Source organism: Crocodylus siamensis, chromosome 6, assembly GCF_052110815.1.
Source record: "Crocodylus siamensis isolate JL-2025a chromosome 6, ASM5211081v1, whole genome shotgun sequence".
In the NCBI taxonomy this organism is placed as follows: Eukaryota; Metazoa; Chordata; order Crocodylia; family Crocodylidae; genus Crocodylus; species Crocodylus siamensis.
Window position 1 is genome coordinate 75,784,563 of NC_143400.1, and position 26,115 is coordinate 75,810,677.

At 38.5% G+C, this 26,115-nt stretch overlaps 1 protein-coding gene across 5 annotated transcripts in view; it reads left to right on the forward strand.

The window, feature by feature from the left end:
- Positions 1–26,115, forward strand: part of RSRC1 (arginine and serine rich coiled-coil 1) — a 322,546-nt gene that overhangs the window by 133,128 nt on the left and 163,303 nt on the right. For all 5 annotated transcript variants that reach the window (XM_090053020.1, XM_090053022.1, XM_090053024.1 and 2 more), the window contains exon 5: positions 19,592–19,628. In XM_090053020.1, the coding sequence (XP_089909146.1) occupies positions 19,592–19,628 (37 nt within the window). The remainder of the gene's footprint in view (positions 1–19,591; positions 19,629–26,115) is intronic.

Consider the following 26,115-nt stretch of genomic DNA (forward strand, 5'->3'; position numbering starts at 1 on the left):
TTTCATTTAGCAAAAGAAGAATTTGTTAATCCTTCTTCAAATAAAAAAGATCTTGGTGGATGTTTTTGGCATTTATCTCAACCAAAGATACTGGAGAATATAAGCCAGCTACAACATGATTAGAAATTGAAGAAAGATTAGGTGTAAATAATATTAATGGAAGTGATGCTGAGATATGTAAGCTTTTATGAATCAGTGTGCTTGTATGATTGCATATGGACCCTGGAATCACAGAGATTTTAAAGAGTTTTGTTGCCTTCCCCAAAGTCATCTTGTTAGTGTCTCAGTTTAGTTTGCTCCTTTTTACTCAACTGATGGGCATCATGGATTCACTGTGAACTTCTCTGTTTTGTTCAGTGTATGATCAGGTGCATCAGAAGAGTTCTTAGAATTTTAAGAACATAAGGGAGCTTGGAAGTAACTTTCTGAGTTTTTAGATTCTTCTGGGAGATGCGATAGAAACAAACTGGTTAATTGCAGAATAAAAACAGAAGCTTTGAGTGAAATGAACACCTTATAAGGACTGAAGTAATCAGCCAAGGAATTTTGGGGAAAATGGGAACCAAATATTCTAAAGCTAAATAGAACTGCCTTTGTCAGGATGAGGAAAGAGTTTACCTTCTATATCAGTGGGTTCTCAAACTTTTTAGGATCAAGGCACCCCATGGGAAATGCCAGGTCTTAGTTTTTGCTCTTTTTTTTTTTTTTTACGAGAAAAATTATGGAGCAATTCTTCTGTTGCAGAAAACTCAGAAAGACCACAACAGGTCAGAATGTTTTTGATACTGGGTTCATCTTGTGAATCACATTTGCATACTCTGCTAACATTGTGTGGCACCCCATAGAACCCTTAAAAGGATTTCAAGATACCCCAGGGTGCCATGGGACTCTGGTTGAGAATCACTGTTGTAGAAGGATAAGAAACTGGATATGCTCATCAAATGGTTAAGTGAATTAAAACACACTGAAAAGGATCGGAGTTTGTTTGCATAGAACATGATATACTTTCCTGAGGGGTATATTTCTAGGCCAAATTGAAGGAGCTTAGAAGGATCATACTGCAGGGCCATGAAGGAACATCCTGGAAAAGCTTTTACAAATTGGACTTCTTATATCCCTTAATATTGTTGCCTAAGAAAGCAAAAAGGATTTTAGCATAAAACTGGATCAAGTCCAAGTTTCATTCCCAATTCACTAAGCAGCAGAACTTTCCTGAACTGGCCAAAGACTTTCCATGCCTGCTGCAGATTTTCAGTACTAACAGAAATTTGAAACCACCTACTTCTGTTTAGTCTTCTGACGTACCCTGTGTTCTAGAACTCACGGCTCGTCCTCAAGCTTCATACGGGCTGTTGTGATTTAACCAAATGATCGTTACAGTGCTAAGTAAGGGGCAAGCACCTATATCAGTATGAGGACTTAGTGTAGTGCTTACTTAAATCTCTTTATTCTGCACTGCGTACCAGTAGGTTTTCAACTTCCCTTTTCTGAAGGCAGTGCTCTATTAACAACATGGCTGAACTCTTGAAGTTACTAAATAACTTAAGATCCCCTCTCCCTATCTCCGTGAGGGGATTGATTTAATCGGACTGTAGGAAGGAGAAGAGATGGGAGGAAGAAATACATTCCTAAGAAGTGTATCCCCATCTCTATGTGGTGCCATGAATGTTGTCTAGATCAGAACACAGGATGCACTGGTCCTCAAAAAGGAGAAGGGAAATTGAGGTGAGTGCATGTTTAAAATACTGGATTCAGATCCCTCTTTCTTCTCAAGCTCTTCACTGGCCAATCTTCTAGGGGAACAACGGGGGTGGGAGGTGAAAAGGGCTAAGCACCTGAAAATTCAAACTCTTTCCTAGACTTCCGGGAATCCTAGCCTCTTAACTTCTCTAGCCACTCCTCTTGGTAGTTGTAGAAAGCAAATGGTGACGTTGACTGGGAACTGTGCATCTGATTGTTTTTTGGGGGAAGCTGGTTAAGAATTATTTTTCCCATTTGAACAAATTGTTAGCAGACCAGATTTTTCCTTGGTTTGTTTTACCTTCCATGTAGCATTGAGGAGTCAGTTAGGATGAAGAAGCTTAATATTTGACAATGATTGAATAAATATGAATAAAAATGAATAGAATTGTTGTTGGCGGACCATGTACTTGTAGTGAGAAGGGGTAACCTGGAGATTTTGTAAACCAGCTGCCATTCCCATTCTCCCACATCTCTTGTCTGAGGGGTGCTGTGATGGCTCAGTTGAATGCTGATGGGATAGGCTGAGGGAGTCCCCTTTTCAAGCTGCTGGTTAGAACCCAGTAACCCATCACAGCTTGGTTAAATTTCTGGTTATGTATCATGGGATAGATTTAAACAATTTAAAATTTAACTTTTTTCCTGAAATACATGCCTGGCTGTCTGTCTTTTATTCATCTGCATGTTCTGGGCAGGTGCAGTATTTTATTTGTGTGTCCTTACAAGATGCATCTATACTTTCTGTGAAGTCTATACCCATAGTACAGTCTGGGGTGAAGGGGGGGGAAAAACAATTCTGTGAATGCAGGGTGCCATATTTTAACTAGATTCTATAGGTTTTGATATATTCTTTTCTGAATGTAAAATTAACCCTCCACTGTTGGGAGAAAATACAAAAATGAAGTAAAATCCTTAGTACAATAAAACAAAGTCCTAGTGCTATTTCAATCTTTACAGTTTTTTAATCGTTGCTTTTGATTTAAGGCTTTTTGACTAAAAGAACATGTCTGTATTCAAAGCCTCTGAAGGATCCTTTACTGTGATTGAGTCTGTGACTGTTTTGGTAACTTCTGGCTTTCTAATTCTTGAAAACAAAACTTCTGCTATAAAGAAGCATTTGCACAAGGAATCTTGGAAAACCATAGTATTAAGGCTGGTGGTGGAGGGATCATAAAGAGGATCAAAAAGACTTTTGGAAAGTATGACAATTATGCAAGAAGTATCTGGCAAGATGGTTCCCTGAATTTGAAGAAGAAAAGATTGATTCCTAATCATAAAGAAAAATCTATAAACAGATGGTTATTGAAAAACTTACTTCTTGGCACTGAATGTGGGTGTAACAGACCTGAGGCTGAAGAAGCTAATCTCAACTAAGAGATTAAATGTAGTTATTAGCTTTTGTTCTGTGAACTGGGATCTATGGGAATATAAAAAAGAACACACTTTTCTGTTCTCTGCCATTTAATAAGTATAAACTATTTGAAATTATTTTTTGTACTTATAACTAAAGCCTTAAGAAAATACTCCATATTTTAAACTATGTATCTTAAAATTATCGGCTTAAAATGTAGACAGTGTTTTCCTATAGATTTGTAGGCACGTGTATAATATAATTTTATTTTATGGTAGGTAGTAGGGAAGTTTTTTATGGGGGAAGGGTTTTTTTTACATGTATTGCCACTTTAGCACTATTTTATATTTTGCTGTTTGAAAAGAAAGCAAAATACTGCTTTTTCTAAAACAGAAAAAAAGCTGTAGACAGCTTCTTTGTTAATGCTTTGATTTACAAAAACAATTATATTTAGCCGTTCATTTTGCTTTTATTAAAATAAATTATTTTTAATAATCAGTAATTTACTGGACCCTTAAAATGTATGCAGCTTGCACAGGTTTTTAATTTAGAATAGAGTAAAGCAAAGATTGATCCTTTTAAGTATACAGCTACCTTCTGAGGTATGTTGTTTAGTGTTGCACCAAAGAACGTAGAAAATATTATAGAACTTTTTTTGTTTGTTTAATGTATATTGATAGTAAAAAACAAAACCAGAAAATACTGGCTTGAGGTTTTCTCGTGTGCCAAATGCTTTTTAAAACAACAGACCAAGGGCCTGAAGGAATAGAGGAAGTGAATGGACACCAATGTATCCAAATATCTCATTTTGCCTAAAAGCAAGTGCCGGCAGATAAATGCCCATAAAGGGATTTCTTATTTTAAGCCCCATGGATTTTTTTTGCAACTTTTTGTGTGAGTTAGAAATGAAAAGCATTCATCTAGTGCCCCAAAGAACGGCCTTATTGAAAGGAATAACAGTGTAATGTACCATTGAAGGCAGGATTGAAAGTGATTATCTTGTTAACTCTTGACAGTTACCGCCAGCTTGAAATAGAACTGGCAGGCTTGATTTGCAAATGAATTAGAGCTTTTTCATTTTGTGCCAGGATCATCTTTTTATATTCTGATATGACAGATGCTATGTTCCATGCTTTTGTTTCTCCTCAGTTTTATACTTGCAAACAAAAAACAAAAGATTATGATAGTAATTTTATTTGCATCTTTTCTCTTGGAGTTTATTCTTTGTGTAGAAGTTTTTAATCTTATATTTTTCAAAAATTTGGTTAAGAATAGTATTGTTCGTGTCAGAATGAAATTTCATTAGTTTAAGTACAGTAGTAATTAGGTGAATGAAGGGGATTGAGAAACCTTCAGATAATAGAAAATTGATTGTACTCAGATTTTTAGATTCTTTAGAATCCTTAGAACATCAACTTTTAGTATAATTCAGTGACACATTTAAGTAGTGCTTATTACTGAGCTCTGAGGAGCGAAACCTATCATATTTTAAATATTTAACCTAAATTATTCTAATAGAAAATGAATGTGTAATGTTTTCACAGGCTTAATGCTGATAACTGTGTTTGTATTCTGTAGTCATCCAAACACAGATGGTAAGGTGTTAGGCATGATAATTATTGTGCACTCTTTATATGTTCCTCATTAACCTATAACACTCTTTACTAGTCCAGAGAGTTTTTACTATAGTAGTGCATAGTATTGTTAAAACTTACCAGCTTTGTTTAATATTCAATACCAGTATTCTGTGGATTTACATTGTTGTATTTGCTACTTTCATAACCTATTTTTGTACTTTGAGGCCAGTTAGCAACACTTCTTTCTACCACTAACGTCCATTACTGCAGTGTTTTTCACATGCTTTCACCTACAGGACGTTATCTAATTGAATATCTGCTAAATAACTGTACTAAAAAAGTAATACCCAAGTCAAAGTTGTGTAATTTACTTAAAATGTACTAAATAATCCATTTAATAGAAACAGTTATGCTCAAAAGCCTGAAGTTTAATTGCTCATGTTTGCTGGGAATTTAAACTTTAATACATATGGTTTTAGTCCTATTGAAAGATCCATATGTGAGAAGGAAAGAAAAACTCTGAAGTTTCAAGTTGTGACGCAGCATTGAACTACCAGGCTTTACAGAGAAATCATTTAAATAGGCAACCTGAGACAGTGGTTTCTAATTTGATTGTTTACAGTATTTCTTTATCTGCTTTGAGGTCTCCAAAATATCTGTCTCCTTTGGATACTCAATATTAGATACAATGGCATCTTATTTTTCAGTTTAAGAAAATATTTCTAAAGAATGAGCAGTGTTCTCTTAGCCTCTTGTAAGGGACTCAATCCAAGGCAAAATCAGCGTTGTATTTTGCTGCTTCTGCTGTGAACCTTTTTCAGATGCACAGGATCTTGAAGTTGAGTCTGGCCAGTGCTGAATTTGGTTGTTTCTTCTTCTAAATATTTAGTAGGTTTATCCTTTTTTCTTTTAATGATAAGATACCAAAGGTATTGTTTATATGTGTGTCCTGGCCGAGCTTTGTAGCAGTTTTTCTTCTTTTGCTTTATATTTTATTCTTCAAAAGTTATCCCTGAGCTTGTCTTATTTTTCTTCTTTCTCTCTGTTTTAAGCAACTTCATATGGATTTCTTAAATTTTTTTTTAATGCGTTTAAAAGTACTTGTAAACTGGCCAAACTTATTACTGTTTTTCCCAGAGTGCAGTAAATTATTTCTGTTGGTATGATTCTGAGCCATTGGGGAAAGCACATATACCAACTGTCCTGAGGACAGTTAAGGGCCACGGCAATCTGCAGTGTTAAATTGGAGTAGCCCAAATGCTATTCTGATGTGCACACCGCTTCCAAAGGCTATAGGGTCTGTTCTGGCAGCTGAGATAGTCAGAGCACAGGGATTCCCCAGCTTATCCCTCTTCCTCAAGGGAATTCTGTCAGCATTGAGTTCTGGGAAAGGGAATGGCATAGAGCCATGAGTTTGGCTGCAACATCATCTTGGGAGTCCCTAGATGCAAAGTAAATTCCCAGGTGGCCCATTAGTCTAGATTTTTGCTTTGCTTTGCACCAGTGTAGTAAAGGCAGATTATTGTCCTTTTTTTCTCGCCATTCCCTGCCTCCTGTAGGTTTCCTCTGTGCCTTCTAATATTTGGAAACTCCCAGAGCAAGATGCAAATGCTATTTATCCCTTTGGAAAGCTTGGAATTTTTTTGCCAAGAATAGAAAGCTCCCAGTTTTAGCTTTGATCAGTCATGAGCTATTATGAGAACTAGAAAAGAAATACATAATTCCCATTCCTGGTCACAGGCTAATCTAATTTTGGGAAAGTTGCCGTACTTGAAAGAGGAAAAAAAAATTAAGTTGAATTTTTTTCATGGGAGATTATGGAAGTGACTGGCATAGCTGGATTACCCAGCAGAGGACAGGTTAAGCAGCAGAAAATGAATAATAAATTTAGCTTCCCACAGGACTGTGCTATTTATTAATTAAGAATAATTGCAGGGCACAGTAATGTGCTAGGTACCTCACGGCCCTTGAGTCACCATGTTATCTGACCTGAAAAGTTTACAGTTCTTTTTAGTAGTGAATATGTATAAAATAATAGCAGCTAAAGGCTATAGTCAGGTTTTGGGTGCTGCTTGTGGACAGTATAAGATCATGCTCAAAATGAAGAGATGGTTGTGGGGGAAGTGACCTGTCTGTCACCCTTGATAGACATGCACTTATTTTGTGGTGCTACTACCATGTTACTTCCTTCACTAGCTGGGTTGAGAACAGTATAGATGGTCCTACTACTTGTAGTTGAAGAGGGGAGAGATTTGGGCTGGAGCATCTAAGCCAGCTTCTTAGACTTTTTTTTTGCTCACTTTTGCTGATTTTTAGGTGATTTGAATTGCATGGAGTGGCGTGATTGACTCTTGCTTAAATTTGAAATATAGTGTTGACAAATACAAAGTAATACATATTGAAGAGAAGGTTTTAACCTCGTACACCTTACAGTAGGGATGCTCAACCTCCAGCCCATGGAGCAGTGGAATCTGTACCGCAAGGCTTCCCCCAGGTTGGGAAATTTGGTAGCAAGGGGCATTGTCAATTAATAGTGTCACCTTCCCTAGCTGCCAAATTCCCAAGCTCCACCCAGCTGGGTTGGGGCCAAGCCATGCTCCCTTCCCCTGCATGGTCAGACCAGGGCTGGGCCACACTCCCCTCACCCCTGTATACCTGGATCAGGGCTGGGCCATGCCCCCTTCCCACTATACAGCTGTATTGGGGATGGGCCATGCCCTCCTCACTCATACAGCTGGATTAGGCCTTGGCCCATGCCACCTTCTCCCACATGGCCAGTTTGGGGCTGGCCATACCCACTCCATCTGTGGGGCTGGGTTGGGTCCAGACTGCTCCCCAGCCACCTCTGTGCACTGAATTAGGCCCACTGGCTGGATCCCAGCCTGCAGATGGATTAGTCCCACTGGCCAGAACCAGCCCACAGATGGACCAGACACTGCTCATCTGGCAAACAGGGCAAAAAGGTTCAGTATCACTGCCTTACAGGGTCATAGAAAAGTCAGCAAGCATGGGAGTTTGCAGGGGTATTTGTTGCAGATTGTGGTGAAGGAAGGAGCATGGCTGTCCTTTTATCTCTAAAAGCAGATACCAGGAAGAGAAAGTGGTGATGACTATGGAAGCAACAGTGGAGATGTTCAAGAGAATAGCAGAGGTAATAAAGGTAACTGGATGCAGAAGCTTGGTGAATGTACATCTTTTGAGTAAGTACCTGTCGGCTACATGGAAGAGAAGGTCTGGAGGGATAATGCTGTAAGATACAATGGAGCTTGCAACAGTATAGGCAATAGGGTGACCTTCAGACAAGGGAGAACAGTCGAGAGAGGATTTGAGATTCACATCAACGCAAAGAAGCAGATCTAAGTGATTATGGACTCCTTGTTAAAAAGAAGTGACAGGACTATTATCAGAAAACAGAAGAGGGTGCTGTCTAGTAAGGGAAAGCATATATAATGTGGATTTGAGACTGACAGCTTCTTAGGGAAATGGTAAAATGATGGCGCATAGGAAGAAAACATACTGTCATATTCCTGGTAGACCAAAAGAAGGGTAACAATGCCAGTCTAGAGAAGATGACTCAAAACAAGTGCAGGATCAGATGAATAGAAATCTTCCAGTCCCTAGAGAAGTTAGGCAAAGGTGTAACAATATAATGAAAATCAATTCATGGCTCAGTGGTTTGTCCTGTGATGGACTTGGACATTTACAATCACTGAGAAGTATTCATAGAATGTTGGCTGTTCTTGATGGATGGACTCTACCAAATACCTGGGATATTAATCATTTGGAATTGTAGCTGTCATGACTGATCAGAAGAACTTGAAACTGAAAACTGGGGGAGAAAGTTTGTCATCTCAATGTCTGGTTCACCACACAGCAAGAGGAATGGGAGGACAAATAGGTGAAAGCAAAGGGATAGGAAGATGGACAGCAAGGAAAAAGAGTATTAATATTGATTGATAATGACTGATCTGGCTAGGAAACTGGATGAGATCTGTGGGAAACAACTGAAAGGTTAATGTGATATCACAAAAAACCCAGACAACAGAACTGATTAACTGAAACTACTGGTGCAGTTTTAACAGGAATAACAGAAATATGATAGAATAGAGATTGTGACTGCATTAAGTAGTATGCAGTATTCAGGAAATACAGCAATAAGGGTATAATTGATGGCGTAGTGTTTGTATGTTTATGATATAGTAGACCAGAGAAACAAGATTGGATAAAGGAATCAGTTGGGCTAAATGCACTTTGGGAAGAGTTCCACTGGGTTATTATTAGAGGTTTATTATAAAGCCAAAAGATTAGTTTTCTTTGTGGACAGAGGTCTCTATAGTGTTAGAAAGAGAAATACTGCTTTGAAATGTCATTTTGGCACATATCCTCAGTAAAATTGGAAAACATGCTAATAAGGGTAGAACCCAGATGTTTCTGATTCAAATGGATGGATTTCTTCACCTAATAGTGTCACTGAATCAAGAAGAGGTGCTTATTGTGCTTATATATTGGTTACTGATGAAGACTTCATAGCAGAGCTGGTTGTAGAAAATACCTTTAAGTCAAGTGATCACAAGTTGATTCAGTTTACAAGGGTGTTTCAGAAACTAACAGCAAAATGGCTGCTTACGCTGTATGTCTGGGACAAAGTAGGAAACTACCCAGCCATGAGGAATGCTGATTTTTTTTTTTTTTTGGTATTGTTGAATGCACCCTGTTTTCACATGCACTGAACATGTGACACCTAGTGAACATGCAAACAACATAGCTGTCAGTATGCACCAAAGAACAGTGTTCTGGCATTCATTTTTTGTGGGCTAATGGTGTAGTGAAATTCACTATAGGATTGTGGCACAGTATGGTGAGAACTGCATGGATCAATGGAAGGTCTTTGAGTGGGTGGAGAAGTTAAAAAATGGACACATGTCCATAGTCGATGAATCCTGGGAAGTGGCCCCAGAACAGCCACAATTGAGGACAATATTGCCAAGGTCAGTGCTGCTATATGTGCAATCAAGAGAGTGAGCATTTCTGAATTAGTGGTGAAAGGGCTGGCAGTATTCACCCCATTTTGCACAGTCACCTGAGTTGCCAGAAAGGCTGTGCCCATTGGGTGCAATTGATAGATGTGCTTAACATCAACATGTAGAAGTGTGTACCCAGCTTCTACAATGTATATGGGTGAATGATGAGGGGTTCCTTGCATGCATTATCAGCAGGGTCAAGAGCTGGGTCTGCCATTATGAACCCAAGAAGAAAAGGCAGAGCATGAAGTGGAAATGCACATTGTTGCCACTGACCAAAAATTCAGCACTCAACCATTCTTCGGCACGGTCTTGATCAACCTGTTTTGGAATTGCATGGAACCAATCCTTGTCCACTTTATAGAACAGAGGGTCACAATTAACAGCAACACCCAGTGCAAGCAGCAAGCCAACTTTTTAGACCAAAAGATAAGGAAAGCTCAATCATGATGTTCTTCTCCAGCATGATAGTGTGAAGACCAACAGTGTACAGGCAACTGTCAAGACTTTGCTTGGGCTGGGCTTTGAAGTTATTTAGCTGAAAAAGGACAAATTGGTGGAATTATGTGGTCTAAAGGGGTGAAGGATGTCAACAGGAAAGGGGCTTGTTTAAGTATTAAAAAAAAAAAGTTAAAAGTGCAAACCTTTCTGGAATTTGCATCCCAAGAAAAGGCAGTAAATAAATAAATTAGAGTGTAAGGCTCCCAAGAAATGGGAAAAAGGACTTACCGTGAAGAACACTATTTTACAGTGGTCAAGAAGTGTAGGAATAAAGTTAAAATTGCCAAAAATCAAGGTGAGCTAGATGTTAAAAACAAATGGCAAAAGATTCTTCAGCCATAAAAATAACAGAACAAGGAAAGTAGTGCAGGATTGGGTTGAGTTTACATATGACCCCAAAACTAAATGAAGACTTCGTAGCAGTTTCTACTAGAGACAATGATTTTGGTAGTGGGGGCTAACCTAGAGTATAGAAATGAAAATTATCACAACCAAGTTGCAAGCAAAACTCAAGTAACTCATTGATTTCAAGTTGGGAGGACAGGTTAATCTTCATTCCAGAAATGTGAAAAAACTGGTACATAGAATCACAAATCTTGTAAGTTGAAGGTTGTGTTATGTGACTAGGCAGTTGTAACCTTACTACAATACATCTGTTATTCTGATTCATCCATTATTTTGAAGAAAAGAATAGTAAAAGACATGGGTATAAAATGAAAATGGAATAATATAAAATGGGTTTATCAAAAGTAGAGCATATTTGATAAACCTGATACCTTTCTTTTAACGAGGACTGATTTTCTGAACAAATTAATAGTGAGATATCTAATCTTCTTGAGTTTAGAGAATTTGATACAATGCCACATTACTTAAATGGAAATGAGAGAGATTTTTACAAATCTTATAGATTTTTATAAGCAATTGAATAAATGGAAAAATGAGTTGTTCTAAGAGGGGAGCTGTGGGCTGGGGGAGGGTTGCTATTGTTGTCAGCCATCCCTTAATTTAAGCATGATCTCTGTCACATCTCATTTATGGGTCTTGAAGTGACTTTAACAGTCCTTGAGCCACAGATCCATCCACAGAAGTTGCAGATCTTTGTGCAGGAGAGAGTAAGCTGTAGATTAAGATTTTTTTCCTTTTCGTTCCTCCATGCTCTCTTCTCTGCTTTACCTTGAAATGGTCTGCCCCTTGGCTGAGGTTGCAGGATCAATGGAGTTGATCAACAGCTACCACTTGTGCTTGGCCTCCTCATCAATACTTACTCTCTCAGAGAAGTGGCTACTTAGGTAGGGGAAGTATTCAACTACCTCCAGGTGTCTTTCCTTTTGATGGTAATTTGGGTAGGGGTGTCACATGTATGGCCTGGGTTTAGGCTGATAAAGCACTTGAGTTTCCTCAATGTTGGGAGAGAGGCCCAATGTTTGGTACGCTTCTCTGAAAAGATACAGCATGGTACGGAGGGATTTTCTTCACTGTTTGCAAGGATGGTGTAGTCATCGGCATATTGAAGGTCAAGGATAGTTGTTTAAAGTCTTCAAATGAAAATGTCCCAGACTGAGGAGTCCTCCATCTGTTTGATATTCTATGTCAATTCTAGAAGGAAGATGGTCCTTAATGAGAATCAAGATGACTGTCATGACGTTGTCATTCCCCAAGTCCCCAGGGATCTCTTTGTTCAAAATTCATAGAATAAATTTCTAGAGTCTTAGTACCAACAGTTTCTTGCTGCCAGGGATGTCAATTTCAGCAGGTAAGCCATCCAGTCCAGTAGCCTTGTTGTTCTTGGTTTCCTTGATGGCACTCTAGACTTCTAGGATAAGAGGGCTGGCAAGGGATCCCTTTTCAAGATATTGGGAAATGGACTGGATGGTGGTCTCTGCCATAGTTGACTCATGGTTCAGGAGTGGCTCAAATTGCTCTTTCCATCTAGCTTTTATAGATTTGTTGTCTTTGAGGAACATTGAACCATCTTGTATTGCATGAAAGTAAGACTGTGGGAAGCTGGGCTGTAGATGGCTTTTGTTGCCAAGAAAAAGCTATGCATGCCGTGTTTGTCAGCTACCACTTATTTTTGATTTCCTGGATCTTCCTTTCAGCTTTGGCTTTGAGGAGCTGATATGTCTCCTCTCCTGAGATATGTCACTTTGCAAAGCAGAATGAGCCCTTCTTTTCTAGTTGGAGGGCCTGGATAGCAGTGTTGCTCTCATCAAACCAGTTTTGGCTTCAACTGGTGGTGTGGCCAATGGATTCAGCACAGGCCAAATTAATGATGGTTTTAAACCCCTTCCAGAATTCCTCAATGTTGGCTTTATTTGTGGGCAGGCCAGAGACCTTTCCACGGAGACACGATGAAAATTCTAACAGACCTTCAGGTATTAAAGGTATTCGTTGAGTCCTTCGCATTGCTTTTGGTTGTTTTCAGTGTTTCAGAACAAGCTGGATATTCAGAATGGATCTGACAAGATGATGATCTGTCCAGCAGTCCTCAGTTGCTTGCATGGTACAAACATCCATTCAATCATGGGCTCTTAACAATAACATAGTGGAGGAGGTGCCTGTGCTTTAGAGTGAGGGTGTCTCCATGTGTTCTTGTATTTGTTATTCTCTCTGAAGATGGTGATGACAAAACTCTGCTCTGTGCATTTGCTCCGGGGAAGGATGCTATTGGAGTTGGCTTTCCCTACTCCTTCCTTCCCAATGGTGCCACTCCAGAGTTACAGGTCACATCCAACTTTGGCATTGAAGTCACCCAGGAGAATGATCTTGTCCTCCTTGTTAGTATTAGTCAGAACATGGTCAAGATTGGAGTAGAACTGTTCTTTAACATCACTGTCAGCATCAAGTGTTGGGGCATATGAGCAAATGGTGGTGGTTTACTGGTTGTTGCTGAATTTGGGTCATAAGATGTTCATTAATGCCCACAGGGAGCTCCTTAAGTTGATAGCCAAGCTGATGCCATGTTGGCAGAGCTGACACCATGAATGCATCTGTCCTGAGCTGGTTTCCCCTTCCGAAGGTGCAGGCTCTTCACCCTCTTCCCTCAGCTGGCCCTCATTTGGTCATCTTGTCTTACTGTGAGCTGCAATGTTGATGTTATATCTCACTAGTTTCTTGGAGATGATGGCAGTTCTTCTTTCTGGTTGTTCATTGTCTTGGTTATCTATCCATCAAGACGCACATTTTCCATGTTGTGAAAATCATTATTGTCTTACGATGTTTTTGACTGCAGAGAGAGTGATCCGACTGGACATGTTTATCTAGCTAGGAGCAGATAAGATAGCCTTGGTTTAGGGAATGTTTTCTAGCATCTTTACCATGGAAGGAGGGTGGGAGGGAATGAGTAGAGGGGATCTAGGACTGATTAGTCATGGTAGCAGCTGCCAAATTGCATTCCTATCTCAACCCAGGTGCAAGATGTCTATCAGGCTGCTACTACTGCAGCCTGTGTGCAGATTTGTGGCTGTAGACTGCCAGATTCACTAGTTGAGTCTCTGTCACCATTGGTCCATTGCCAGGGCTTTTGGAGTTTGGTACAGGACAGCGTGTTTCCTGTGGTAGAAACCGACATGTAAATTGGTTTAATGTGAGGAAGCTGGTGTGCAGAAACCGCAACCAAATTGTCTTAACGAAGTGGAATTCTGAGCTCAGTGGCAGTGGAGAACCATAGACAACATCTTGTTGGAGTGTTCAGTCATTAGTCATTGAGATCCTGACATCATCTTCTGCCTGATCTGCTGTGGAGGACTTGCGGTTAGACTGTGGTTTGTTTGGAACCTCCCCTCAGGCCTGTTCAATATAGGTGACCCTGCCAGGAGGTATAAGACTCCAGGAGACGCAACCCTCACTGTCATTTGGACTCACAAGCCTTTCCATCAATATAAGTTCTCGATTCATAGGGTGGGGAGAGTTACCACTGGAATTTCACAAGGATCAGTCTGGGGAGAGTTTCTATTTTAGTATTTTCATTGTGATGACCTTTGCATGAAAAGTATATATCTACTGCTGAAATTTGCTGGTAGGACAAAGTTGTGAAGAGAGCATCAATGCAGAGAAGGATCAGAATATCATGCAGGGAAAAATGGGTAGTCTAAAGCTCAAGGGTATTATAAACGGTGTGAAACGTAATAGCATAAAGCATATACTCATGGACTTAAATACTAATAACAAGTGTTTCTGGTATGAATGGGGGGCTCATCAGTTGGTCATGACAGGAAGAGATGTCTTTTTTCCTAGACATATATGAAATATCAGTATCATATAGCTTTGTAAATGCTATCTTAAGGTATATTAGGTAAGGTGTTTCCAGTAGAGATAGGAAATATTAATACCATTTCCCCATGCACTAGGGAAATCTCATCTGGGATACTGTGTACGGTTCTGGATACCCATGAGCAAGTAAGATAAATTCAAATTGCAATATGTGCGCAAGGAACTATGAGAGGAGGCTGAAAGAGTTATCCTGATAAAATGAATGCTAAAAGGGGTTATAACTTCTATAACTATATAGGGGGAAGTAAACACTGAAGGGGGAAGGCTGCTCCAGACCTTGGGGGCTCGGACAGTAAAGAAATTCTTCCTTATGTCCAGCCTGAAAAGGTCTTGTAGTAGTTTATGACTGTTTGACCTCGTCATCCTTTGGGGCGCTCTGGTGAACAAATGTTCCCCCAGATGCTGGTGGTCACCCCGATAAACTTATAGGTGGCCATCAGATCACCTGAGCCTGTGTTTTTCCAGGCTAAAGAGCCCCATAGCTCTCAGCCTGTCATCGTAAGGTCTGTTTTCTTGACCTCTGATCATGCGCGTGACTCTTCTCTGGACTCTCTCAAGCTTCTCCACATCCTTTTTGAATTGTGGAGCCCAAAACTGGATGCAGTACTCCAATTGTGACCTCACCAAGGCCGAGTACAAGGGGAGAAAGACGTCCTGGGATTTGATTGAGAAGCATCTATGGATGCAAGCCAGCGGTTTGGTCACTTTATTAGCCACAGCATCGCATTGCAGGCTCATGTTCATCTTGTGGTCAATGATGACCCCCAAGTCTCTTTCTTCCATAGTGCTAGCCAGAGTAGCACTGCCGAGCCTATAGGGATGCTGCAGTTTTTTCCTCCCAAGGTGGAGAACCTTGCATTTTTTGGTGTTAAACACCATCAGGTTCTCGTCTGCCCATTTGCTGAGCCTGTCCAGGTCAGCCTGGATCAGCTGCCTATCTTCTGGTGTGGATGCTTTGCCCCAAAGTTTGGTGTCGTCGTTGAACTTGGCCGGTCCACTTCTGACGCCAATGTCCACATCATTAATGAAGATGTTGAACAATATGAGTCCAAGGACAGAGCCTTGAGGGACTCCACTGGTCACAGGGCACCATGATTAGTGACTTCCATCGATTACTACCCTCTGGGTCCTACCACGGAGCCAATTTCCCAGCCAGCGGATCGTGGTGGACCCAAGGCCACAATTGGCCAGTTTGGCCAAGAGGTGATCATGGGGTACCAGATCGAAGGCTTTTTTGAAGTCAAGATATATGACATCAATCTCTTCTCCCTAGTGGAAGAGTTCCGTTTTTTCCCTGCATCCAGTTAGATCTTCTTTTCCTAGCCATCTCAGCCTCTTGCCCCACTGGACTTGGTCTCTAAAATGACCAGCCTTTGCAGAGCAAACTTGGGATTAGGGTCTTGAGATGCTCCACAGACCTCTAAGAAGCAAGGTTTGTTTTATGCACAGCCTTATTACAATACCCTTATTGAATACTACTGTAAGAAAGGATAGCTAATATTAATTTCATACTTACCAGTAATATATAGCTTAACAGAAATGACATTCTAGGTAAGTACCAAAAGTACTTTTGGTCCCCTTCTGGGTTCACCACAGAGCATGTTGAGGGTCCCCCCTCGCTCCTGTAGGACGGTCCATCCACTCCAGCATCGCAGCGATCATGAGCCATGCTGCTCTAGTTATGTAGAAAAACTTTTAAAGCTGCGTCTATGTCCGAATTGCTGATTCTCAGTTTTAGCATCAAATCTTCAGATTTGGGTTTGGCCGAATCATATCGGGGACAGTGATCTGAATCAACAAATTCAATCATTGTCCCTGATTCCGGCCGAATCCAAATCAAATAGGGCCCACTTCACAAATCCATATTACATAGTCTTCTGTAGGGTTGGAGTTTTGTTGTAGCCATTATTGTCCGTGAAATGTATGAGAGGCAAATGTTTGTTTTTTGGGGTGATTCCTTTTATTGGACCAACTCCAGTAAAACTGTGGTCAGTCCAGTAAAAGGTATCACAAAAAAACCCTTGCCTTGCAAGTCTTTTCAGCCATTTTGGTCAAAATGTTGGCTTTATACATGTATGTGTTCTTATGAATATAAATTTAAAACAGTGTTTTCAACAAATACCAATGTATATAACCTGTTTTATTTTTAGTTATAGGAAATGGAACTTCTATTAGTAAATTACCACTATTTCAATAAGTTACCTACATTATGGGTTTAAATAATCCAAAGATGGCTACACTTGCTTATTTGAATTCTTGGCTTCTTGTTTCAGGTCCCTTAAAGCTATAATTCAAATTTAGTTCAGCTGCAGTTTTTTCCTCATCCAACTTTACCTTTTGGAATAGCTTGAGTAGTATGTTTGCAGTATTTAATGCCCACTTGTTAAATATAGCTGTGTCAAGTAACCTTTTGCAGCATAAATTCATGGTTTTAGAAGGGAAACAACTCTAAAGATTATCTGAAGAGAGGAAAAGCAAAATTCCAAAACAAAAAACCAAAATGCCTTGTCCAACTAATCTAAAAATACATATATTATGCATTTGAGACTAATCATTTGAAAGGTTTTTTGTTGGGACCAGTGAAGTGTAGCTGAATGTCATTTCTGTAAAGCTATATATTATTGGTAAATATGAAGTTATTATTAGCTATCCTTTCTTACAGTAGTATTCAATAAGGGTATTGTAATATAGGGCTGTGCATAAAACAGATCTTGCTTCTTTCTTGTAGTAATTTATGATATTAAAAATGGGTATATATTCTATCAAAATCTTTTGTTTGTTCATGTTTGAAAGTCGCTTTAAAATGTTTTATGGTTATGTCACAGCATCAGTTCCCAATTTTTCACAAGACGGTTTTTAGATTATAACGTTAATTGTTGTACTTTACACTTATCATACGATGGATTAAGTTTTTGAAGAGGAAGGATACTGTTTTGTTTTAGTTTTACTGCATGTCATTTGGATTGATTCATGGCAGCGTCTGGCAGGAAAAAATAGTTATATTGAAACTGACAGGTGCCACAAGGTTCATTTAGGACAACCACAGTCTTGTCCTAGTTAGTTTCATAATGTTTGCCTTATGCGTGTTCAGCCACTGCATTTCCTGCTTTAAAGCCGTGTGTTGCACCAATATTGCTATCTGTGCTGCCTCAACTACAAATTGGATGAACAGCCAGTGACACTTTTTCAATATTATTACATTAAACCAAGTGGATTTTGATTGATAACCTAATATTCAACTAATGCAAAACATCAATCATGGCAAGTATATTAATTATTTAATATTGCAGTCTAATTCAAAAATCGATGTGCTGTATGAGGGGAAGGGAAACTCACTGTTCCCAGAAGACTTAAGACAGGGAATGATTAAAAAAAAAAAAAAAAAACCCTGCTGTACTCTTGTGTGTTAGTTGGATACAAATCTTTATTCATTTGCCAATAATCTCTTTGCATTTTCCACTTCAGGACCATTTTATCAGTTTTGAGACCTATAATTGAATTAAGTCTGCTTTCAGCACAGGGCAAAAGAAGTTGCACAAATATTGATGAAGTCATGACAGGGACAGTACAGGAGACAGATCACTAAAGAGGACAGGTTTTATATCGTTAGCTGGAAGCTGCCTGCATCAGTTTCTTGGATCCTGTTTTCCAATAAATTAAGTTCCTTAAGACCTTTGGCACCATAGGATAAATGTACAGGACTTCATTTCTATCTAAATAATGTATGGCCTTCTATAGTAAGTTCTGATTATAAAAAGAAATACTAGTTTTAAGAGGAATCAAACTTTTTTTTACGTCATTTACTATGAAGTCATAGAAAAGAAATATACTTGCTTCATGTAGAAAAGCATGAATAATGTTATCAGTGCCAAATTATTTATTAAAAGAAATCTTGCATTAGATTTTATATTGATATTTATGATTATTGCATTACACCATTGTAATGGGAAGTGCTAGTAAGTATATGATGTAAATGTAATGTTTCAAATAAAATGAAGCACATGAAGTAAGTGGAGTATCCAAAAGTAGCATATGTTCTCTTTAAATTGTGCATGTGACTTTAAATGGCCCCTGTAATTAGCAGTGTATTAAGAGAGCTCATGTCTTACCATGTTTATGATATTCATCAGAGGATTTTGAGTTTTTTGCTATTTGTGTTTGCACAGAATTGAGCAATTGCTGTAAAAGAATATACTGAACATGAGTACGTACAATGTTATACAATCCAAGAATTCATTTTTTGGAAAGTTATTTTTTTCCATATTGGCATCATTGCAGTGTATTATCAACAGAAAGGGACAGTTCTGTTTAGAAGCAGATTTAATTTGAAGTTAATGAAAGCAGAAACTGGCTGCCTTCATTTAGTGTTTGTTTTTTGGAAGTGGCAAAGAGAAGACATCTCATCCTGTTGACTTCACTTCACTAAGCTGGGTAAGTTGTTTATCCTTGTCCAGCTTGGCAAACCAGCACTATATCTATGTACACCAGGATGCATTAAGGATTACATTTTGAGTCTGAATTTTCCCTGCTTAAGTATCTTCTTTTTCTCATTCATAATTTTTGGATCTTTTCTTGCAGCCCTGGATCCTCAGGTGGTAACAGCTTGTATTTTTGGCTTAAATTTTTGGTGTGAGCTTTAGAGTTTTGCAACTCGTGTCAGAAGAAATATGTAAAGATCTAACATCCTTTCCATGATCTAGTTGGTTAATAATGCAATTCATTCATTGTTTCCTTTTTACTAGTGGTCACATTTGTTACCTAAGTTGTTGTAGAGGGAGCTCAGGCAGAACTCCACATGGATTTGATATCATAACACTAGATTTTATTTATTTAAATTTCTTTCTCCAATAGTTACCAGTATTCAGATTTAAAATACTATTTGACTACTAGGGCCTTGCTTTCTGGTTACAGTAATTTTAAGGCAAGAGTTTAAAAAAATAGAAAGTTTTGCTTCTATATGACTAATATCTTTTTTCCTTGGATTTTTAATAACCAAGATGTAAACATTAAAAACATGAGAAAGATAGTGAAGAAACTGAGATTTTTTTCCTTGATATTTCTGAGTTGAACACAAATCATTATAGACAAGGGTTTAGCAACTATTTAGAACTTTTGTTCTTCTTTTACAGGGACTCTGGAAACATCAAAGCTGGATTAGAACATCTGGTAAGTTCTAATTTTCTCTTGAACATTTGCATCATCTTTGATATCTGCATTCCAAATGAACACTTTTGAATCAGCTTTGAATACCTTGAATTGAGAAAGTCAACCATTTCCCAGTGGGTCAGCTTACTGTTATTATGTGAAGGCACTTACATTTTCATTTATCTCACCATTTCAAGGGAATTTTAATTTTTTTTAATTATTTTTTTTATGTAGAGATGAAATAAAATGGACTACAATCCTTGGATTGATGATTGCCTTAATTATAAACAAAAAATTGTTTGGTGTTGGATTTTTGGCATATCCTGATCTAAAAAGAACAAACTTGTGTTTAAAAAAACAATCAAATATTTCATGCATAAATGTGGTATGTTTTAGTAATTTGAAATCTTTGAAAGAAGTGCACAGCTTTTTTTTTCTGTTGTCTTTGCTTTATGAATAATGTATTGATTTAAATTCCATTCAGTGCTACAACATAACATTATAATTGAGATGCAAAATGTTTTTTGGTTTAAATAAACATATTCCAACCAGTGGCAGAGAGACATACTTAGCATTAAAAACTAACAGTTGATCAAAACTGAAAAATACAGTATTGTCACAACTCTGAAAGTCATTGAATTTACTATGTTAATATCAGCCTCATCAGAACATTAAGCAATCCATATAAAGAATTCTTTTGGAGTCATGGGTTATGATTTTTGTTAATCTAAATATTCAGTACTAATGTTAAAGATTTCTCTGATACAGAATTTGAATATACACAACATAACAGTTTGTTGTGTACCACCATGACGCTTAAATTATGATTATTACCGTCCAGTGTAAGTCATTTCTAATTGTTGCTCAGAGTTAACTCAGTGTTTTTTAATTTTTTTTTTTACATTTTAGAATCTTTGAAATCATTGTAATCATTTTAAAGCTCGTGTGCTACTCTCTTCGTGCAGCATCTCCATGAGGTAGAGGATGTATACTGCGCCATAGTTGTCAACTGTGTCTCACTTTTATTTTTTTGGCCTGACCAGAGCTCAGTTGCTACTTGAATTCTGACTCTATGCACAGTTTAGATAGTTGGCTCTGTCTAGATGTTACAGAAGTTTAACAATTTATCTCATTTGCTAGTTTCATCAGTTTCTTGCATGCCAGTTGAACCTCTTAAATTTTAAAAATGTTTCATTCCTCCACTGGTGTCAGGTTGTTGTAATCTAATGGGTTCAGAAAATGTTTCTATGCATTAGAAAGATGCTGTAGTCCTGACAGATGACCGTGACTGCTACTTTTTCTAAATTGGGACTAGCATGATAGCTGAAGAGGTAGGTATGATTTATGTTGTCACCTCAAACCATCAGGCAGAGCAAGTAGAGGCTGAATGGTTTTTTAGTAGTCCCTAGAAAAACAGGAATCTGGTTCATGGGCACTGGCACTTTGCTCTAGGATTGTGTGGTAAAATCAATGGAAAGATTCTATGGAAGCTTCCAGCATCAAAAGATCTATGGTATAAGAATACAGTTTATTTTTTACTTAAAGCTTATATTCATCAAATCTTTAATTTTGTTCTCTTTCTGTGAAAGAGTTAACAGAAGGTTTCATGTTTAAAGTTGGAAACTTTTCCCCCTTTGATTATTGGAAAACTTGCATATATGTATGCTAAAACACAGGGACTAATTTTCTAAGATACATAGAGATTTGCATTATATGTGGAACACATTTCATACTGAAAAGTGTTTTACATGTTTAAGTTACAATCAGACATTTTAATGCAAGTCTATTGGACTCCAAAGGGGAAAAAAAAAGGTACTGGTATATTTGCTAGAATTATAGCTATTTTGTTATAGCAAATTCATTCTGCTAAAAATAATAATTTTTTTTCCAAATATCTGTAAAAATTGCCCCCCATGTTTTAAAAAATTTAGAGTTAAGTAAAAGTCTTTTTTTTCCCCTGTGCTTTGGCTTTTTTAAATGAAATAAAATTTATGTAAGTTGTTCTTTAAATGCACATTCCTTTCATCCATATTCTTCTCCTTTATCTCCTTCATGTGGTCAGAAGCTACCTGGTACTTGTATTTCTGTTGTGTCTGCCATCTTGGTATCTAAGCTATGTGCCACCTTGGTCAAATGAAGTAGCAATACATTTATTCCTGAAATATGCAACAAATATACAGTAAACTGTTAGAAAATCTTTCATTATAACAAAACAATTCTCATGAGTGAAAAAGTAGTTGTTTTTAAGGATTAGAATTCCACACACATCATTTGGTTGTTTTTGATAAGCAAATTAAATCCATGCCTGTACCCTAAGAATTGCTATTGAGTAGGTATGCCCTCCCAGGTTTAGAGGCAAGGTATAGGTTGCTGTGACTACAACAGACTAACTCAGTGTTTTTAAGTATTTTTTTTATTAGTATAAAAATGAAGAAAAGCTATGAACATACCTTGTTTAATTGGGAGAATGACTGACTGACTCCCAATTAAAATGCAATTGCAAATTTCCAAATTACGGTGGATTCCTGTTATTGGAATCACTTTGGGAAATGGTGATTTGATTCTATTAACCGCTAATTCCATTAAAAGGAGACGCATTTTTTTTAAGACCACAGATGCTTCTCCCCCATGAACCTCTGGCCCTGCTTGTACCTTTCACTGGCCTCCCAGGCCTGCCAGAGGGGGCCCCCGGATGCCAGGTCTATGGGGTCAGGGACCTGGGTCCACAGCCCTCTTTCCCAGTCAGAAAGGGGCGGTTGCTGCAGTGGAGTGGAGCCTGCGTCCCCACCTGCACCTTCCTGTTGCGGGCTTGGGCGCAGGAGGTGGGGCCAACTCCCTGGTATGGTGCATGCTCCCAGAGGGGCTGGAGGAGACCTGCACCCCCCAGATCAGTGCATGGAGTGGGGATGGGGATGGGGGTGGGCACAGGCAGTAAGGGCAGCAATGCAGGGTTGTGCCTCTCAAAGCTACTGTGGACACAGGGGCACATTGCCAGGGAGTCCGGCTCCTGCCCCCCAGACAAGCTGTCTGCAGCCCTATCCCACTCCGCTCTGAGGCCCCAGCCCTGTGCAACTCCCTCCTTCCCTGTCTGTGGAGGCTCAATTTCCCCCCCTCCCTCCCACAATTAGCTGCTCTCCAGGGTACCCGGGGCCATGTGCATGTACCTGCACATGGCAGTCCCTGCCTAACCACTCTCCTCCTACCTCCCCCTGCATCCTGGAACTCTGCTAGCCTGCAGAGGGCTCCTCACAAAACTGCAAAATCCTCAGGCTTCCCCAGCAAAATGTTTCAAAAACCTGAAAATTGTGATTCTAATATGAGTGGTTTTTACACGTAATATTATAGAAATGGCTTTGGTTTTCCCATGTTGATTCAAATAAGCAGCTGATTGCTGATTCTATTAACCAGCAATTCTTCTATAAAATGGAATCCACTGTATTTTTGATAAACCTTAAATTACAAAAGTGAATAAGTTATGGAAAATTTAAAATAAAAAATACGAAAATGTTTGCAATTCTGAATGGGTCCTGTTTTCTGTGAGTAATAACATAAAAGATAATTGTGGAACAACTATACCTGTGATTTTTTTTCAATAGAGAGATCCTGTTTGTTGTTCTTGCATTGTATAACATTTCAGAGCAATGACCTGATTGTCCTTGTGGTCAAGCAACAGTCTGGCCATTTTAAATGTTGAAGAGCAACCTGTCATTAATAGCTTGTTTAGCTCATCAGTGGTTTGTAGGAATGTAATTATTGCCTGCCAGCAATGTAGGCATTTCTGTTGCAGTTGCTTGTTAATCAATAAGCATCAACAGGTATAGATAAAGCATGTCTTAGGGTAGTTGTATATAGTTATACAAATAAAACTGTTGTTTACTTTGTTAATAGATGATAGCCAGGATATATCAGTTCTACTGCTGTGTAGGTGTAGTAGTGGTGGTGGTGGTAGTAGTAATAGTAGGCAACTATTGATCCTTCTGGATCATGGTATATGTATGCGAGGTAACTAGGAGCTATGATGCATATGATTATGGAGGAGTGGAGGCTGCCCAGACCTTCCATTCCCACTTTAGATCAGAATCCAAAGACCAGACTGAGTCTGGATGTTTGGTACCTTGATTGCTGTAGTTGTATGCGTGTCCGGAATCAAACCTGGATCTTGCACTTGGCGGACAAGAATTCTACCACTGAACCACAACAGCAGGTACTGCTGTGTTGTAGTCCCAGATTTAAAACTGTTTAATAGAAAGTAATATAACTAATATTTAAAAAGAGCAGTACTGTATATGGTTTGAGTTTACATCTTTTGTCCACTGGCGTTTTGCCCTTAACTCATCCTTTTGCAGTGTGATTCATGAAGCTGGTCACTGTGGACATGGTGAACCTATGGCTGCTGTGGGGAAGCAAGTCCTACCCATTTGCTCCTGATCAAAGTTGCTTTAAGTTTTGTATGCATTTCTTGGTGCATACTGAGGACATCTGTAAACTGGCTACACTACTTACTTTGTGGGCTCTAAACTGAACTGAGTGAGAATGTGTGGACAGGGTATGCTTCTCAGCAGTACTCCTGGGTTTGCCACACACGTAGGTCCTAACCTTTGTTTCCTTCAGGTTGGGAGTTCAAAGGCTGTTTTAAAAAGCTTTAATTTTACTTGAAATTTCAACTTACAGCCTGCTGTACTCCTTATACTAAAGGGAAATTTGAATTTGGAAAGTTTCTGTAGTTACCATTCCTTTTTCATGGAAGTCTAACATGGTGTTGGCATTATCTTGCAACACTACATTGGATTGCTGTGTAGGAGAATCCAGTATTTGAGAGCATCATACACAATGAACTTTTACCCATAAATGTGCTAGTTTGGCTCACATCCTGATTTTATAGAAATATGATAAAACCGAGTGAGTTAGGATTCATCTGATTTGTAAAATATAATAGGCACACTTCAGGGAATTGATTTATTCTTCATTACATGTGTTTTTTTTGTAGACCTTTCACTTTACATATAGATTTGTTTCGATTATTTGGTTTTTGAGATGCACGTGGAAAAAATTATCCCACGGTTCTTTTTTACCTAATTAGAGTATTCAGCTGTCCAGTATGTTGTCATATTTACAATAGTACTTGGACAAAATTGGCTAAATGTAAAACCAAGATTATTGTTAAATTTAAATTTCTGTGGTATACCAAGGAGTCTTTTCCAAAGAACAATTCGTTTTGTCCAGAAAGTGCTCTTAGCCATTCAGAGTAGGTGCCATTCTTTCTCTTGGGGTCTGATCCAAGACCACCAAATTCAAGGGTATATACTTTTCATTGGCTTCCATTGGCTTTGGATCAAACTTGTGGTGATCACAGAACTATTACCCCAGTGCAGTGATTAGAGCAGAGAGTCTAATTGAGTTGCTGGCTTTCTAATGAGTTGCAAAATCAGACTGCCAGTGACTTGTGTTTAACAGTCAGTTTCCAGTGTTATGAGTAATGATATTAGCCCTAGTTTCTGGCTAAATTCCATACTGGCCAGTTGTATTCTGACAACTTATACTTCTTATCAACTGAGTAGAATTTAAGGCTGCCTAAAAAAAATGTCTTTGGAAACTGTTTAATTGGTTTAATTAATTTTTTGACTGAATTTATTGTGAAAAATGCACAATTTCCACAAAAGCTTTGAGTTTACACTGAAAAATGGAAAATCTGAAAACTGAAAAAAATTGTGTTCACAAACATCTTTGGGGTGCTTCATGGCCTCTGGGCCATGTACTTGGCTAGACTAAATGCCCTGTGATCCACCTCAATCTGAGATATTAAAATGGAAAAGAAGTCTGAAGTGATAATGAGAAATGTAATCTGGTTAGGAAACGTATCCCATGGAGGATAATGGGGGAATGGACAACTAAATTGGTTTCTGTGAAGCACTGTTGCATTTTTGTAATAGTTTTTAACCAAATACTTTTCAGTTAAAGTTAGAATGTTCTGTGTGAAGTCTCCCTCCACACCATATTTTCTGATCACAACTGTGACCAAGATATTCCTAACTTCCCATTATAAACCAGTGCATAATGTTGGCGTACACTAATAATCACTGTCAGACTAACCCTAGAGCAGAAATTCAGCAGCGTATCCTCATACATCACAGTACATTTCAATAAAGCACTTTGGAAACTCCTTCAGGATTAAGGGTGCTATAGAAGTATGTCAAATAAAGTTTAAAGCAAAGTGACATTCTACGTGAATACACAAGTTGGAACATTTAGGGCTTGATGGAGTATGAGATTTAGAACAGTAAAATAAGAGGTATCACAAAAGATAGAACAGGGTTGAGAATACTTTTGAAATGGTACAAAGGAATATTTAGCTTTAGTGTAGATAGAAAGAAGTAGAGATTGGGACATGTACATAAATCTGTGTATGACTAGAAAAATTTCCAAATAACAAAGAAGTGGCCAACCTGATTTAAAAAAAAAAAAAAAAAAGGAGAATGAGGATTTCTGGTGATTCATAGCCCAAATAAAA